Source organism: Equus quagga, chromosome 15 (assembly GCF_021613505.1).
Source record: "Equus quagga isolate Etosha38 chromosome 15, UCLA_HA_Equagga_1.0, whole genome shotgun sequence".
In the NCBI taxonomy this organism is placed as follows: domain Eukaryota; kingdom Metazoa; phylum Chordata; class Mammalia; order Perissodactyla; family Equidae; genus Equus; species Equus quagga.
In genome coordinates this window covers 38,810,424-38,829,024 of record NC_060281.1, presented here as the reverse complement: position 1 = coordinate 38,829,024, position 18,601 = coordinate 38,810,424, and the positions used below count along the sequence as shown (strand labels likewise).

The following is an 18,601-nucleotide window of genomic DNA, read 5'->3' as shown; positions in this document are numbered from 1 at the left end:
GTGTACTAGTTAACTCAGTACATAAGACAGAATATAAGCAGTTTAATCAGACCTGGGCTTTCAAAATAAGGGAAAACATTTAATGCAGTTTTATTTCTTATTTAGTTCTGTAACTAAGGTATATATGTTTACTAACTTAATTTTTTACTTTTCAAGAACTTTGACTTATTCTTAAAACCAAAATAAATGCAATAAATTCAAAATATGTCAGTTGATTGCATGTGTACACAGAGTCTATCAACTCTGCTGCGTATAAATACCTTATGAAAGTGGTTTATATATGTTACTAAAACAGGTTTTTAAATAAATGAATGTATCAGATTGAGAGAGAGGAATTATGAGAGGAAAAGCCCTTGTTGATCATTATCCAAATAATTTTCTAGGTTTCCCCTTCTCTAGTACCTTACTGAATGCTTTGGCCACGTCTTTGTTGCGGAAGCTGTAGATAAGGGGATTCAGCATGGGGGTGAGAATGGTGTAGAAGGATGACACCATCTTGTCCTGGGTTGGGGAACGATTAGAAGTGGGCCGCATATATATGAACATAGCTGCTCCATAATACATTCCGACAACAAGAAGGTGTGAAGTACAGGTCGTGAAAGCCTTGTGCCGACCCTCCTCAGAACTCATGCGAATGACAGCCATGATTACACGAGTGTAAGAAATAACGATGAGTAATAAAGGGAAGAGAAGCATTAACACACAACAAATAAAAACAAGTGTTTCAAATGTGGAAGTATCAGTGCACGAGAGACTTAGGAGTGCAGACAAATCACAGAAAAACTGGGCTATTTCTCGGGAGCCACAATAGGAAAAGGACAAAGTAGCGGCTACATCAACAATCCCATCCAGGCAACCGAGGATCCACGAAGAGGCAACCATGACTCCACAGATTTTCCAGTTCATGAGATTGGGATACTGAAGAGGGTAGCAAATGGCAACATAGCGGTCATAGGCCATGACAGCCAATAGGAAGCATTCAGCACCAAACAGGGACACATAGAAGAATATCTGGGCTTCACATCCTGCTGCAGAAATGGACCGCCTGCCAGACAAGTAGTTGTAGGCCATTTTGGGTACAGTGGTGCAGATGAGCATGAGGTCCATGAGGGAGAGTTGGCTGAGGAGCAAGTACATGGGGTTGTGGAGCCGGGTATCCAGGTAGATGAGGAGAACCATGATAGTATTTGCCAAGAGTGCCACTGTGAAGATGCCCAGGACCAGAGAGAAGAGGAAGATATGAGTGGGAGCGTGACTGAAGATTCCCGTCAGGATGAAGTCAGAGCTAGATGTCTGGTTCTCCCATTCCATGATGGATATTTTCATTATCTAGAACCACAAGAAGTTACAAAAGTTAAACATTTGGTTATTTATTTATTGTCTACTCTATGTGTTGTGCTCTGGTATTAACATGCATGACATGGTCAGGACTGTGTAAAGGAATAAGTAGAGATGTTGCAGTCAGGTAGCATTAACCACACTCCTGCTTCACCACTACAAACTCGCATATCCTCTGACAAGTTATTTCTATGTGCTTCAATTTACTTCCTTTACAAAAGAGAAATAACTTTTTAATTGAATTGTTGTGGTTGTTAAACGAGATATCAAATGCTTTCCACAATGTCTGGGCAGAGCATCTGATTCTTCAACATATAATCTAGTATTAGATAGGAGTACATTTATAAATTTGTCATACGTCACTGTGTAGCAAATTCTGTAAATCCTCTGGAATAGCATTTTGAACGGCATTGCCTATATAATAAAGTAACAATTATAACTAATTATCTGTTGTTTCTGAGAGATATTGACACATGCATTTATATAATTTCATTTGTGCGCCAAAGTTAGAGACCAAAGGGGCTACTACTGATACAATAATATAGATGATGAACCTCCAGTTCAGAATAATCGTTAAATAATTACATGTAATTCCTACTTCTGTTTTAGGTGATTTAATCATAAATGACAGTAAAAAAACTAAATTATCATTTATCTTTCAGTTTAGGAGAGCAGTATCTTGAGTTTTCTTTTCACATATAAAATGAAGAAACTTTAAGATTTAGGAAGCTACCCAAATCCATATCCCATGCTTCAGCAGAATTTTCTCTTTGCTTTCTTTCTTTCTTTTTTTTTTTAAGGAAGATTAGCCCTGAGCTAACATCTGCCACCAATCGTCCTCTTTTTGCTGAGGAATATTGGCCCTGAACCAACATCCGTGCCCGTCTTCCTCTACTTTATGTGTGGGACGCCTACCACAGCATGGCTGATGAGCAGTGCCATATCTGCACCCGGGATCCGAACCAGTGAACCCTGGGCTGTCAAAGCAGAATGTGCGCACCTAACTGCTGTGCCACTGGGCTGGCCCCAGAATTTTCTAAATCAGTACCAAATTGGGCAAAACAAACAGACAAATGTTCTAGTATATTTCTATCAGTGTAAGAGTGAGCCATGGCCAGCTTTTAACTAGGGAAAAAATGGAATTGTTAATGCAATGATTCAGACAAAGCAAACTGGACAGAGATGCCTTTTCATGTTTCTGTAGCACCAACAAAGAGGAAACCAGCCAACTGCAGACATGATTCCTTTTATCATTAAAAGAAGAGTTATAAACCCAGCAACACTGTCTTCCTGCAGAACACAGCAAAAAGCCCACAGCAGGTTAAGTAGAGCATAATCCTAAAATGGAGAGAAAGCACTCACCTAGTCCAGTGGTTCTCACAGTGTTATCCCCTAACCAGGGAAAATCAATGCCTGGGAATTTGTTGGAAATGTGAGTTCCAAGGCATCACCCCAGACCTACTTAATCAGAAACTGTGGGGGTTGGACCCAAGAATATGTTTTCACAAATCTCCAGGTGATATGGATGCTATCTAGTGTTTGAGAACTACCGATATAGTCCATATTCCTGCTTTCAAAGAGGACCTGCTCACAGTATCCCATATAGAGAATGGCTAGTATCTATTAGAAAGACACACTGCCTACCTCTGAAAATTTCCTCTACCTTTCCCGGTAACCTCGTCCAATGTCCAGTAAAGTAAATCCTTTACTTCCCATTCTCTGGATACAATATTCTTTAATTACTTTTTTTAGTACCACTGAGTTATGTCACTTTCCTCAAAAGCCTCCAGAATCTTCCAAATTGTCAGATAACAAACGGAGACTACTTATTTTGGGGTTCAGGACACTGCACAGGAGGTTACATCTTCCCTCTCAAGAGGTTTCTCCTCATTGTTTTTCAACACAAACACTGACAATCCTACTCTTTCATCCTAAATACTCCATGATGTTTTCCGATGTGAGGTCTTGGCTCTGGTAACTTCCCTCATCAAGAATACACTTTGGGGGCCGGCCCGGTGGCGCAGCAGTTAAGTTCACACGTTCTGTGTTGACGCCCTGGGGTTCACCCATTGGGATCCTGGGTGCGGACATGGCTCCGCTTGGCAAGCCATGCTGTGGTAGGCATCCCACATGTAAAGTAGAGGAAGATGGGCACAGATGTTAGCTCAGAGCCAGTCTTCCTCAGCAAAAAGAGGAGGATTGGCAGCAGATGTTAGCTCATGGCTAATCTTCCTCAAAAAAAAAAAAAAAAAAAGAATACACGTTGTTCTTCAAGCCACCTCAATATTTTGGGTTCATTCCTTCATTCAAGCTCTAGAACAAGTTCATCATCCTCATGAGCTTTGTTTCATTTTAATAGATAATATTCTCCCCATTCACTAAACTCAGTCATGTGGCCTTTTCTACTGCTCTACCAAAAGCAGTGCAGAGCATTGAACAGGGACGTGTATTTTGGGATCAGACATGTCTAGGTTTGAATTATCACTCTACTGCCAATCATGATATCATCTGGCCTTCTCTTCTTCTTTTTATAAAAATTTCTATAGTGAGACTAATATGTATCTCTTAGATTTGTTGTAAAGATTACAAAAGATAACTTTTGTAAATCACTCAGCACAAAGGTTAATCCAAAGTATATCTCAAAAAATAAGTTTCAACCATCTTAATCATTATCATTATCATGATTTTGGTATTTAATCATATAATATTGGTTTTTGAGGGCTGCCAGAACATGAGACCACAAATTGGGTGGAGGAAAGAAAAAAATTTATTTTCTCCTGGTTCTGAAGGCTAGAAGATTCACATCAAGGTGTAAGCAGAGTTGGTTCCTCCGGAGGGCTGTAAGAAAGAATGAATCCCATGCCTCTCACCTGCTTCTGGGTGTTTGTTGGCAATCTTTGGTATTCTTTAGCTTGTAAGAGTGTAACCTTGATCTCTTTCTTCAACTTCACATGGCATTCTCCCTGTGTTCACGTCTGTCTCCAAATTTCCTCTTTTTATTAGGACACTAATTATTTGGATTAGAGCCTACCCTAATGACCTCATTTTAAGCTGATTGCCTCTGTAAGAACCATATCTCCAACTAAGATCACATTCTGAGGTACTAGAGTTTAGGACTTCACCATACAAATTTGAGGGGGACACAGTTCAACCCATAACAAATACATTGATTGGATTTCCATCTTTACTTGCCACCTATTATTTTGAGTAAATACTTATTCTCTCAACTAGAGTATAGGTCTCTGAAAGGCAAAGTCTATGGCTTCCATTTTTAAAGTAACATTTTAATCAAACAGAACTATGCTTTACGCAGAGTTGAATATGGGGTTCTTAGGGGAAAAAAGTGTTGAAGTATAGTGCGAGATCCATGAAGAGATTCTCTAAGTGATTTTTCAAGTGGCATACATTACAGAACAACCAAATCATAACAATGCCTTACATTCACTTAGTATCCTTTTAAAAAGCTCAGGACCTAGTCAAGTTTAATGTTATTCAAGTTTTAAATTTGGGATGAATTAATTCATGCCAAGTTAATATAAAATTATATTTTGCTTTGGAAGTATCTGAAAAAGTACAGGTTTTCACCCATTTCTGCCTCATTGAAACCAAAAAGTCCTAGAATTTTTGTGATTAAAATTTCTTCTTCCAATCTTACCTTCTGGTGCTTCCAAGAAGATACAATAATACTGACTGAGTAAATTGAAAAGGCTTACATTTCTAGGGGTTTTTTTCCTAGTTAAATTTCTTAGTCCACAGGGATTCAGTCCCTTGCCTTTAATTACAATGGTGAAATTGTCTTCCAATTTTTTCCTAAGTGACCAAGGTAATTGTTCCTATTTCCACCATAACCACCATTTATTTTTTATCACAGATAGTAGGAATGGTCTGTTTCTTTTATTCGTTAATAATAAAAACTGCCTGAAACATTCACCTGTCTAATTCTGGTGTTTAAAAATCTTAATACTTCCTCATGCCTCCTGTCCCAATTGTTCTCAAACCTGGATATTCACTAGAATCTTTGAAGAAGCATCAAAAATGTTTTCCAGGACAAGACCCTTCTGAGATCATTGAATCAGAATATCGTCTTGGAAAGAGGCCAGGCATTGCCATTTTAAAAATCTTCCCGGTTGGTTCTATTGTTGATTCTATTCTTTCCAAAGTTAACAATGCCATCTTGGTCCTTGAACTGTGTTGTCTTCCATTCCATGGTGAAACTTGTTAAATCAAGTTTTTTTGTCCCTCATATTTTGTCAATTGGTGCTCTTATAGTAAGCTACTAATAAGACCAAACTATCCTGTGATTCATTAAATGGGTTACATATAATGCATAGGCTTGCTGATAGAGACTTTTTACTTTACTGTGGCTGAGAAAAGAAGCAGAATTATATGCTACCTCATTAGCGTAGAACCAGAGGTGATTACTGAGATAATGAGAAATTTTTCTTTTTGTACCACATTTTCAAAATATGTTTTGGGGGATATTTTGAATGTTAAAGAATGGCCACACATTGTCTTCAAATAGAAATCACCAGTCACTTTTACTCTCTTTGCTTTATTACAGAAGTGGCTCAAACATTGGGCCGTTAAGTCACAGTCAATACATTCTTAGTTCTCTCTCTAAATGACTCCCCAAATCGTTTTCGGCTCAGCCCTCATTTGGAGACTTTAAAAGGTCAAATTCAAATGCCTGATATTTATCACCAGTTAGACAGTTGAGGAGATGATGTATTAGTTTCTCTGATCTCTGGGAAGTGTGGAGTCTTCTTATGTCCATGAGATGGACCTGTAGGGGGAGGAGCTCAGGAAAACACTCAGAAGCCCCAGTAACTCTCTGAGTTGGAAGAGCCAGAAGGCTATTCTGAATACGTGGCAAATGAGGGATAGATGCAGCACATCAAAATTCTTCTTACCTTACTTAATCTCAGTTTTTTAGGGAATTACAGTGTTACATCATCACTTTATTGGATTAACAGAGGAAACATGGGACTTTCACTGGTGGAATAACATCAATGGAGGCCCACATCTTTTTTATACAAAATGGCTGCCATTCAGTCAAAATAATTAGCCATGGAAAGAGACAGGATCACGTAATTGAATACAAAGAGATGAAGAAAGGACAATAGGAAGAGACTTATGGATAATCCAGTAAGATAGAATTAGGTGTCAAGGACTTTAATAAAAGTATTTTAAACATGTTGAAGAAAAGAGACACCCGATGGAAAAATTTGATGAAAGTATGTAGCATTCACCAGTGATTGCAGACTATAATAAAAAAAATAAAACAACAATCCAGGAATAAAAAACATAATAACCGAACTTAGGAACCCAAGAGATGGTTTGATAGTTACACTAGACACAGCACAAGAGATAATTAGTGTACTGGAAATCAGTTTGATGGCAACTATAAAAACTGAAGCTCAGACATAGAAGCAATGGAAAAAGACAGCAAAAGAGGGCACAGTTAAAAATTCTAATATACATGTAATTGAAATACCAGAATAAGAGGAGACCAAGGAGAAAAGAAATATTGAACAGACAAGAGTAGAGAATTTTCCAAAACTGATATAAGATACAAATCCACCGATTGAAGATGTTCTGAAAACCTTAACTAGAGGAAAATTAAACCTAGGAACACTTGAATGGTAAAAAGCTTGTAGGGGCTGGCCTGTCGGCGTAGTTATTATGTTCACACGCTTTGCTTTGGTGGCTTGGGGTTCATAGGTTTGGAACCCCAGCATGGACCTAGTACTGCTCTTCAAGCCACCCTGTGGTGGCATCCCACATAAAATAGAGGAAGATAGGCACAGATGTTAGCTCAGTGACAATCTTCCCCAAGCAAAAAGAGAAAGATTGGCAACAGATATTAGCTCAATGCCAGTCTTTCTCATACACACACACAAAAAGCCAGAAAGCACAAGGATAAATTTTTTTAAAAAGTATGCCAGTTATTACTGGTAGAATTTTAAAAGGCAATACATAAATGCAGAGATATGCCATGTCCCTATATTGAAGAGATGATATCATAATGTGAGTTCTCTCTACCTGATCCAATGCAATTCCAATGAAAATTATAAGGCTCACTTTGCAAATATGGAGAAGTTGATACTAAGATTTACATGGAAACAAGAACAATGTTGAAAGAATTACATTATTGGACTTAATGAATTACTATAAATCAAGAGAGTTGCATCTAAGGAAAAACAAACAAATTAATAATAGAATAGAGAGCCCAGAAATTGATCCACAGTATATGGCATCAAGGCAATTTAAGTGTGTGGTAGGCAGAATTCTAAAATGGTCACTAAGATTCCTGGCCCTGGCTTACCACACCTTCTCCCAGTTATTCAATCAGATACAAAACTAGGTGTTGCTCTCAAGGGATTTTAATATGATTAAAGTTACAAATGCTTTGAGTTTAAGAAAAGAAGATTATCAAGGTGGGCCTAACTGAATCACATGAGCCTTTTAAGTCTGGAGAGATTTCACCTGGGGTCCTAGAAGAGGAAAGTCAGAGATTTAAAGCAAGGTAAGGATTTGACATGAAACTGTTGGCTGGAAGATGGAGTGAGCCATCTGCTGAGGGATGTGGGTTGCCTCTAGGATCTGAGAGCAGCCGTTGACTGACAGTCAGCAAAGAAACACGGACCCACATCTTACAACCACAAGAAACTGAATTGTGCCAACAAGAAGGGTGAGCCTTAAGGGGATTTTTCCCAGAGCCTCCAGATGAGAACTTGGCCCCACTGACACCTTGATTTCAGCCTTGAGACTAAGCAGAGAACCTAGCTGCTCCACGCCAGACTTCTGACATTCAGAACTGTGAGATAATAAATGTGTGTTGTTTTAAGTCATTAGGCTTGTGGTAATTGGCTATGTGGCAATAGAAAAGTAATACAAACATTTTGTGTTTTTTTTCTACAAATGGTGCCTTCACACCTGATCAAAATTCCCAGTTCCTCTCCATTTTGTCCCTTAGAAGGATTCAAGGAATTTTCCCTTCACAAAGTCACTGAGACTTGTATTGATGATATAGCACCAGCATGCTGGAGAAGTTCTGTAGTGGCACGTGTCAACAGGCCAGGGATGATGGGGGAGACGCTGTCCCTGAAAAGACATCTCTGATTTCAATGAGGGATGATGGGAGTGTGGAGTGACAATGGAGAAAGGGGGCAGCACTTATCCATCTGAGAACATATGGTTGCCATTTCTGTAATAGGCATAATTTCCGGAGTAATCATTATAATATGTTGATATGGAGGGTTATTTAGCAGTGGCTAATTACTCACGGTGACTTTAGGATTAAACACACCAAAACACGAGGGTTTTACTTAACCTCTATAATTGGAAAAACTCTTGGTCTGGTAAACAGAAATTTTATTTGGGTCACCAAGTTGGAGAGTCGGGGCCTCTCACTTGGTTCCCAGATATAGACTAGCCAAAAACTTGGAACCCCTTTAGAGAAGAGGCCAGTTCCCCTTGAAGAAAGACTTTGCAATACTGCCACAAATATATGCAATAAATCTTCCTCCCAGTCTTCCTACGACATTTACTAGCATTTTTTTCTAACAATTTTAGCACAGACCAATAGAAGCAATCTGCTTTCATTTGACAGCAACCACAATACACTGCCACAAACTCTTGCTATCAGCTGTCCTGCTTCCTGTCATAATCTAGTCCTCAAGAATGCTGAATGGATTCCCACAGCAATTTATACCAGTTTTGTAATTTGTTAACATCATGCACATTAGACCTGGTAAACAAAAAGTAGCAAATATCTAATATACCATGGTAAGACTTATTCATGCTAGACTGCGGGAGATAAAGCATTCAAATTTCAGTGGCATGCATATTGAAATATGATATTACTTTTTAAATTAGAAACACTATTATTTTACAAGTCTTTTTTTATAGTGTTAAGGTGTGCAAAGAGTAGGAACTTGTTTTTAATTTTTCTGAGGATTTCTCCAGTTTCCTCAGATGACTGGATGTCTAGAAATGTCAACCTCTTTACTTCAACCACTTTACCAACAGTATTTTTTTGTAACATGGGTTTATAACATCATATAAATTTCAGGTGTACATCATTACATTTTGATTTCTATGTAGATTACGTCATGTTCACCTCCCAAAGACTGATTACAATCTATCCCCATACACATGTGCCTAATCAGCCCTTTCAGCCCACTTCCATCCCCCTTCTCCTCTAGTAATCAACAATCCAATCTCTGTCTCTGTGATTGTTTGTTGTTGTTTTTACCTTCTATTTATGAGTGAGATCATACAGTACTTGAATTTCTCCCTCTGACTTATTTCACTCAGCATAATACCCTCACGCTCCATCCATGTTGTCGCAAATGGCTGGATTTCATCATTTCTTATGGCTGTTATTCCATTGTGTATATATACCACATCGTCTTTATCCATTTGTCCCTTGATGGGCACCTAGGTTGCTTCCAAGTCTTGGCTGTTGTGAATAATGCTGCAGTGAACATAGGGGTGCATGTATCTTTACACATTTGTGTTTTCATGTTCCTTGGATAAACACCCAGCAGTGGAATAGCTGGATTGTATGGTACTTCTCTTCTTAAATTTCTGAGGAATCTTTACACTGTTTTCCACATGGGTGTACCAGTTTGCCCTCCCACCAGCAGTGTATGAGAGTTCTCTTTTGTCCACATCCTCTCCAACACTTGTTATTTCCTGTCATGTTAATTATAGCCATTCTGATGGGAGTGAGGTGATATCTCATTGTAGTTTTGATTTACATTTCCCTGATAGTTAGTGATGTTGAACATCTTTTCATGTGCCTGTTGGCCATCTGTATATCTTCTCTGGAGAAATGTCTGTTCAGATCTTTTGCCCATTTTTTAATTGGGTTGTTAGTTTTTTTGTTGTTGAGATGTATGAGTTCTTTATATATTTTGGAAATTAAACCCTTGTTGGATAGATGAGTTGCAAATATGTTCTTCCGGCTGGTAGGTTGACTTTTCATTTTGTTGATGGTTTCCTTTGCCTTGTAGAAACTTTTTAATCTGATGTAGTCCCAGTTGTTTATTTTCTCTTTTGTTTCCCTTTTCCAAGTAGACATGGTATTCAAAAACATACTGCTAAGACGGATGTCAGGAGTGTACTTCTTATATTTTCTTCTAAGAGTTTTTGTGGTTTCAAGTGTTACATTCAAGTCTTTAATCCATTTTGAGTTAATTTTTCTGTAGAGTGTAAGATAATGGTCTACTTTCATTCTTTTGCATGTAACTGTCCAGTTTTCCCAGGAGCGTTTATTGGAAAGACTGTACTTTCTCCATTGTATGTTTTTGTCTCCTTTGTCAAAGATTAACCATCCATAGATGTGTGATGTTATTTCTGGGCTCTCAATTCTGTTCCATTGATCTGTGTCTCTGTTTTTTCCAGTACCATGCTTTTTTGATTCCTGTAGCTTTGTAGTACGTTTTGAAATCAAGGAGTGTGATACCAACAGCTTTAGCTCCTTTTTCTTGCCAGATTGATGAGACTGCCTCCAAGATTGAAGTGGTGCATAACTAGAGACAGGTTACATTGATATTGCTGGGTCCACAGTTGTGGCCACCTTTGGCAGGACTGTTACTGGAGGCATAGGTGGGTGTGGTTACCAATGGACCACAGATGGATGAGATTGCCACCAGGACCGTGGTTGAGCAGGGTTGGTGCCAGGTCATGGAGCCACTTCCATATCTACAGTCACAATCGAGGTCAGTATGTCTGTGCTCGGGGCTTGGATATAGGCTTGTCCTCCACTGGATCCCTAGGCAGGTAGAACTTCCCTGAGACCATGGCTGAGTAAGGATGAAACTGAATCTCGAGGCAGCTTCAACGTCCACAACCATGACTAAGGTATGTGGACCTGCTAACACAGGCATGGATGGGTGTCACTGGATCCCTGTGCAGCCCAGACTGAGAACAGGGCTGGTGCCAATTCCAGGGCTGCTTCAGGAACTGCAGCTGGGGCTGGGATTGATGGGCCTGTAACTGGGGGTGTGAGTGGGAGTGTTTCCTACCACATCCCTGTGTGGGAAGACTGACTCTCATCCTCAGGATAAAGCAAGGCAAGAGCTGTGTCACAGGTTCATTTCAGGATTTGCAGTTCTATCTGTAGCCAGCAGGCTGATAACTGAGGACATAGATAGGCATGTTCCCTGATGATTCACTGTGTGGCCAGGACTGACTCCAGGCTGGCGTTAGAGCAGGACAGAAGCTGGGATACAGGGTCACTGCAGAATCTGCAATTGAGTCCATAGTGGTTAGTGTGTCACTGAAGACACAGACGATCATGGCTTCTCCTTGGTACCATGGTGCATTGGGTTGACTGCAGGCCCATGGCCAAGTAGAAACAAATTCCATATTGAAATTGGGTTGCTTTCAGTCATTAGCCCAGATCACATTTAGGGGGCCCGCCAACTTGTGCTGGCCTGCCTTTTCAAACAGCTGTCCTCCGTTTTGGTCTTCACGGGGATTTTACAACATCATACCTGGATCCCGAACCTCCCACAAGACGCTTTTGTCTGTGAATGGCTGCCAGATCATTGTTTGTTTGTAAGAATGAAAGCTGAAAACCTCTTATCCATCATATTGATGATATGTTGCACATTTTTTAATTGGGTTGTCTGATTTTTCTGTTGTTGAGTTGTAGGACTTCTTTGTAGATATGAGATATTAATCCCTTAACAGATAAGTAACTTGTCAATATTTAACCCATTCTTAGGTTGTCTTTTTGCTTTCTCTGATAGCATCCTTTGGTATGCATGAAAGTTATTAATTTTGATAAATTAAGATTTATCTTTTCTTTTGTTTCCTGTGCTTGTGGTGTCATATCTTTAAAATTGTTTCTTCTAAGAGGTTTATAATTTTAGCTCTAAAGTTTCAGTCTTTGATTCATTTTGAGTTAATTTTTGTGTATGGTATTAAAATGAGGATCCAACTTCAATCTTTTGCAAATGGATACCCAGATTTCCCTGCACCATTTTTGTGTATGTGTATGTGAGGAAAATTCACCCTGAGCTAAGATCTGTGCCAGTCTTCCTCTCTTTTTGTATGTGGGATGCCTCCACAGCATGGCTGATGAGTGGAGTAGGTCTGTGCTGGGGATCCCAACCTACGAACCTGGGCCACCAAAGCGGAGCGTGTGAAACTTTAACCACTCGGCCTCAGGGCTGGCCCCCTTAGCACCATCTTTTGAAAAGACTCTCCTTTCCCCACTGAAAGATCTTGTCACCCTGTTGAAAATCAACTGACCACATATGTGAGGGTTTATTTCTGAACTTTTTATTGGAACAAAATACCTCAGTAATTGAACAAAATGCAATTCCAATAGTATTCTTTAATACTAAAATTATTGTGTTCTTTTTCTGTGAAATGCTTGAATGTAGAATTGTCATTCCCTAGGCTTAAAAAGTGTTAAGTATACTCTTGTTGATAAAACAAATGTACAAACAAACAAGTAAGTAAGTGAAGAGAAACAGAACTTGCCAGCAAGGCTTTCATTATCTAATCAACCAACTGCAGTTTTTGTTACAAAAGGAGTACAGTATTTGGAATGGACTATATGTTCTTGGGGCAAGTCAGGGTTCAAATCTTGATCCCAATCAGAGGAAAGTAGAAATGAGAATTCCTTGAAAGGAAAGTCATGGAAAAACTAAGAGATGGATGTACGTACTTTCCGTGTTCTATGTGCAAAAAATTAGAACAATACGGATACCATTTTCTTATGCATGAGGTAAAATCACATTAAAGAATAATAGTAAACATAAGTAATAAAACTACACGTGTTTGGAAGTTTTAGAATGTACTTCAAGTAAACTCAGTGAAAAGAAATAGGGGTTGTAGGTGGCAACAATATGAGTACAGTTCAACATGTGAGAAATGATTATAATGATACCTGGAATGGCTTTAATTTTATTTCATGAGAGGAAAAAACCCAGAAAATAAATGTTGCCAATAAGTTTGGAATTTTAGGGAAAGAAAGGATAATTTTCTAGAAAGTAAAAATTATAAACATCAACTTTAGAATAAATAAAATTGTGAATAAACAAATAATTATTACAGAAATCAAATAATCCAGATATTCAAGCATAAGACACTCCAGGCACATAAGATTACATAGGTGAGTTATTAGAAACCTTTAAGGAACAGTTAATCCCTGTTATACCAACTGTTTCAACTAACCAATAATAAACTACAGTCTTTTACTCAATTCTTTTATGATTTGGGATAAGCGAAATATCAAATCTAGGCAAATATAGTAGCAAAAATGAAAGTATGGAAGAATCATATTATAAATCTGGGAAAATCCTAAATAAGTTTTTTAGCAAATTTACTAAGTAATATTCACACTTATCCAATATCATAACTGAATGGGGTTAGTCTCATAAATAGGAGAATACCTATACATATATTGGGCTGTATTATCAGATTCAATGAGTAAAACACAATCACCACAATAGTTGCAAAAAAAAGGGTTAAACTATATTTAATTCTCCATAATGATAAAAAATCTTAGTAATCCAGCAATACAAAAGAATTTTGTAATGAGTGGCATCTAGGAAGATCTTATTACAAACCTAAAAATCAATTGTGAAATATTTTAATAATTCTAATTAAAATCAGGAATGAGCAAGGATATCCACAGCGACTGCTACTATTCAAACATTGTCCTGGAAATCCAGGTAATGCAAATGACAAAAACGAAAACAAACTCAAAATCAAAATAATTAAAAGGAAGAGATAAGATTAACATTATTGACAGCTAATATGATTTTAGACATAATAAGTGGCCAGAAAATCAGTTTTGTTGCAAGACTGAAGCAATACTGTACATAAAAGTAAATACCATTCTGATACACCAGATAAAGATGCCATAGATTAAATTGAAGTAGAAACACAAGTGGGTAGTAAACTTGTAAAAGATGTTCAACTTCACCACTAAAATAATAGTCAGCTAGAGATACTTATTTCTCCATTGATATAGAACATATATCAGTCCAAATTTCTATCAATACAGACATGGATAAATAAGTTGATGTTATATTTATACAGTGGGATATTGTGCAGGTGTTTAAAAGTTCACTTGAGTGAATTTGATTTATATCAACATAGGTTAACTTTAAAATGCATAATGTATGAAAGAATTATATGGTATAATATCTTAAATATCAAGTATAAGAATCTTAATGATGTTATATAACTTATATGAATATATACATACTCAGCAAAATATACAGTAGTTCCCTCTTATCTATTGTTTTGCATTCCATGTTTATAGTTATATACATCATCAACCATGATCCAAAAATATTAAATGGAAAATTCCAGAAATAATTTGTAAGTTTTAAATTGCCTGTTTTTCTGAGTAGTGTGATGAAATCTCACACTGTCCCACTTTGTCCTGCCTGGGACATACATCATCCCTTTGTCCAGCATATCCACACTGTGTACACTACCCAACCATTAGGGACTTAGTACCCTTCTCAGTTATAAGATTGACAGTTGCAGTATCACAGTACTTGTGTTCAAATAAGCGTGGATGTCATCTCCTCCCGACATCCAACCATCCACATTGTCTTGGCTCAATGATCCTCTTTCTGACTATCACCAGAATGTCCATAAGCCTAGCGCTGAGTCATTCACCTCACTTCATCTCATCACATAGGCATTGTATCATCTCACATCATTGCAAGAATAAGAGTGAGTACAGTACAATAAGATATTTTGAGAGAGACCACATTTACATAACTTTTATTACAGCATATTGTTATAATTGTTCTACCATCATGCATCACCTAACAACGGGGATATGTTCAGAGAAACACGTCATTAGGTGATTTCGTCATTGAGCAAATATCATGGAGTGTACCTACACCAACCTAGATGGTATAGTCTACTACACACCTAGGCTATATGATTTTAATCTTATGGGACCACCATCATTGACTGAAATATCATTATGCAGAGCATGACTGTATTTTATTATTAGTTATTATCTTAATCTCATACTGTGCCTAATTTATAAATTAAACTTTATCATAGGTATGTATGTATAGGAAGAAACAGGATACATAGGGTTCAGTACTATCCACAATTTCAGGCATCCACTGGAGGTCTTAGAATGTATCCCCTGCAGTTAAGGGGGGGACTACTGTAGTATCATACCCAGGAATAATAACCACAAATTCAACTGTCTGACTGAGAAAATAATGCTGCAATGAACGTAGGGGTGCAAATATCTTTTTGCATTTGTGTTTTCATGTTCTTTGGATGAATACTCAAAAGTGGAATAGTTGGATCATGTGGTAGTTCTATTCTTAAGTTTTGAGAAATCTCCATACTGTTTTCCATAGTGGCTGTACCAGTTTACATTCCCACCAGCAGTGAACAAGAGTTCTAGTCTCTCCACATCCTCTGCAACACTTGTTATTTCTTGTCTTTTTAATTATAGCCATTCTGATATGCGTGAGGTGATATCTCATTGTAGTTTTGATTTGCATTTTCCTAATAATTAGTGATGTTGAATGTCTTTTCATGTGCCTGTTGGCCATCTGTATATCTTCTTTGGAAAAATATCTGTTCAGATTCTTTGCCAATTTTTCACATTTTAAAAAATTATTTTATTGAGGTCATAATAGTTCTTTGACAATTTTTCAATTGGGATGTTTATTTTGTTGTTGTTGAGTTGTGTGATTTCTGTATATATTTTGGCTATTAACCACTTACCAGACATATGATTTGAAAATATCTTCTCCCAACTGTTAGCTTGTCTTTTTGTTTTGTTGATGGTTTTCCTTTGCTGTGCAGAAGCTTCTTAGTTTTATCTAGTCCCGTTTGTTTATTTTTCCTTTTGTTTCCCTTGCCTGGACAAACATATATTCAAAAGGACACTACCAAGACCGATGTTGAAGAAGGTATTGTCTGTGTTTTCTTCTAGGAATTTTACTGTTTCAGATCTTAGATTCAAGTCTTTAATCCATTTTGAGTTAATTTTTGTGTATAGTGTAAGATAATGGTCTACTTTCACTCTTTTGCATGTGGCTGTCCAGTTTCCCAACACCATTTATGGAAGAGACTTTCCTTTCTCCATTGTGTGTTCTTGGCTCCTTTGTCAAAACTTAGCTGTCCATAGATTTGTGGGTTTATTTCTGGTCTCTCAATTCTGTTCCATTGATTTGTGTGTCTATTTTTTTGAGCTAGTACGTGCTATTTTGATTCCTATAGTTTTTTGGTATATTTTGAAATCAGGGAGTGTGATACCTCCAGGTTTGTTCTTTTTTCTCAGGATTGCTTTCCTATTTGGGATCTTTTGTTGTTCCACATAAATTTTAGGATTCTTTGTTCTATTTCCATGAAAAATGTCATTAAGACTTTGATTGGGATTGCATTGAATCTGTGGGTTGCTTTAGGAAAAATATCCATTTTAACTATGTTAATTCTTCCAATCTATGACCATTTTTCCATTTCCTTGTGTCTTCTTCAATTTCTTTCAACTATGCTTTACAGTTTTCTGTGTACAGGTCTTTCACTTCTTTGGTTAAATTTATTCCTAGGTATTATATTCTTTTTGTTGTGATTGTAAATGGGATTGTACTTTTTATTTCTCCTTCTGCTATTTTGTTGTTAGAGTATTGAAATACAGCTGATTTTTGTATGTTGATTTTGTACCCTGCAACTTTACTGTATTCATTTATTATTTCTAATGTACATAAATTTGTAGTGACATGATTTTAAATTTAAACAGTTAGATTTGGCCTGTAGGATACATTTATGTTACAATAGGCCCAGCACACGCTCTACTAATGGTATTAATTAGCATGAAATCGTTATATGTCAACTGGTTTGTCACATCATTTTGATGGATATCTATTTACCACTGTTAGACTTGTTCCTCTTTCAGTGGTCACCAAGGGAACCAAATAGCTTTGTCTTTTTGAGTTGCTAATCATGACAATTTCCACCTTTCACTAGTTGGTGGTTTGCCCTTACATCCCCAAAACAGCAAAGAGCTTATACTTGTCCAATTATGTAGTTTACAACTAGATTCCCTGCGTCTACAACTTTGCCATAATAATTCAAAGTTTTCAGTCCCCACAAGCTACCTCATGTAATGAGTCGCTGAACGCTGTTTTTCTAATAGTACCTCTCTACCGAGCTTGGAGAAAAGAGACCCAAGTTTGCAGCAGTCACCCATCTGAGATGCTGATCACCCCAACCGATGTCAGGGAAAATTAGAATTAAAAAACTCAGAATAAATTTTAGATTATAACTTGACTTCCAGACATATTAGAACTTAAAAAACTGATCATGTATGTTATCCATCTCATTATGGATTATATATTTAGAGATGACACTGTAAAACCTTTTTCAAAGGACTGGTAAAATTTAAAAGTTCAAATATAAACCTATAAGAACTATTGTATTGGACTAGAAAAAAAGTGATCACCCTCATAACAATGAACTTTCATTGTTAGAGTGTTTTTGCGTCCTCTCCAAAACTGAACGTTTGTTGTGTTAAGTTTCCTATAACTTTCAAGCTCTGTTTGATTGGTCTGTACAATGCAAAAATCTGTGACCTCGACAAAATCATTTCATATCTCTGCACACCAAGAACTACACTGGGTTCCTGGTGGGTATAGAGGGCTTTTTCAGCTTTACTATGATGTAGTAATATAGTAAACATAGTGGAATATTTTACTTTAAAATTAGAAGTTAGCTGAATGGATTCTGAGAATTCTAAAATTTTGCACATTTGTTTTACCTCAGTGGAGATGATATTTCTCCTGACACTCAAGAGCACAAATGAACAGAGCAGGGCCTACCCCACCCTTCCTCAAACCAGAGAATCCTGGAAGAAATGTATTCTGAAGCCTTTCTCAAGTAAATACTCATTTATGACTTCCATATTCCCATCTCCCTTAACAACCTCAATTGAATTGTAGAGATGGGTCAGACTGCATGATTGTATAACTGTCATATAACACAAAATGTTGGCTGAGGCATCTCTCTGCCCTTTACTGCTTATGTTCACATACAAACCTGAGCCCTATACATTTACCTCTCAAGGCAAGGAAACTCTGTAAACCAGAACAGGAGGAAAGAGAAGATGTTCCCTGATAACTTGGAGCCATTCCTAGATTAATTTGCCCACCTAACATCTTCTTTATAGTTCTAGGGGGAATTACTCCTTGGCATGGACTATAGTCCTTCACTAATTACATTCAAAAGGAGATATTTGAGGGCCGGG

The 18,601-nt window shown here is 37.5% G+C and overlaps 1 protein-coding gene across 1 annotated transcript; it reads right to left on the bottom strand.

The window, feature by feature from the left end:
• Nucleotides 1-363: 363 nt before the first annotated feature.
• Nucleotides 364-1,326, bottom strand: LOC124227083 (olfactory receptor 2M3-like). Its single transcript, XM_046640988.1, has one exon. It carries the CDS (start codon nucleotides 1,324-1,326, stop codon nucleotides 364-366), a length of 963 nt encoding a protein of 320 aa, XP_046496944.1.
• Nucleotides 1,327-18,601: the final 17,275 nt, after the last annotated feature.

What these genes read in the sequence shown, in the direction of transcription:
- LOC124227083 (XM_046640988.1), bottom strand. Translation starts at nt 1,326, where the DNA reads ATGAAAATATCCATCATGGAATGGGAGAACCAGACATCTAGCTCTGAC.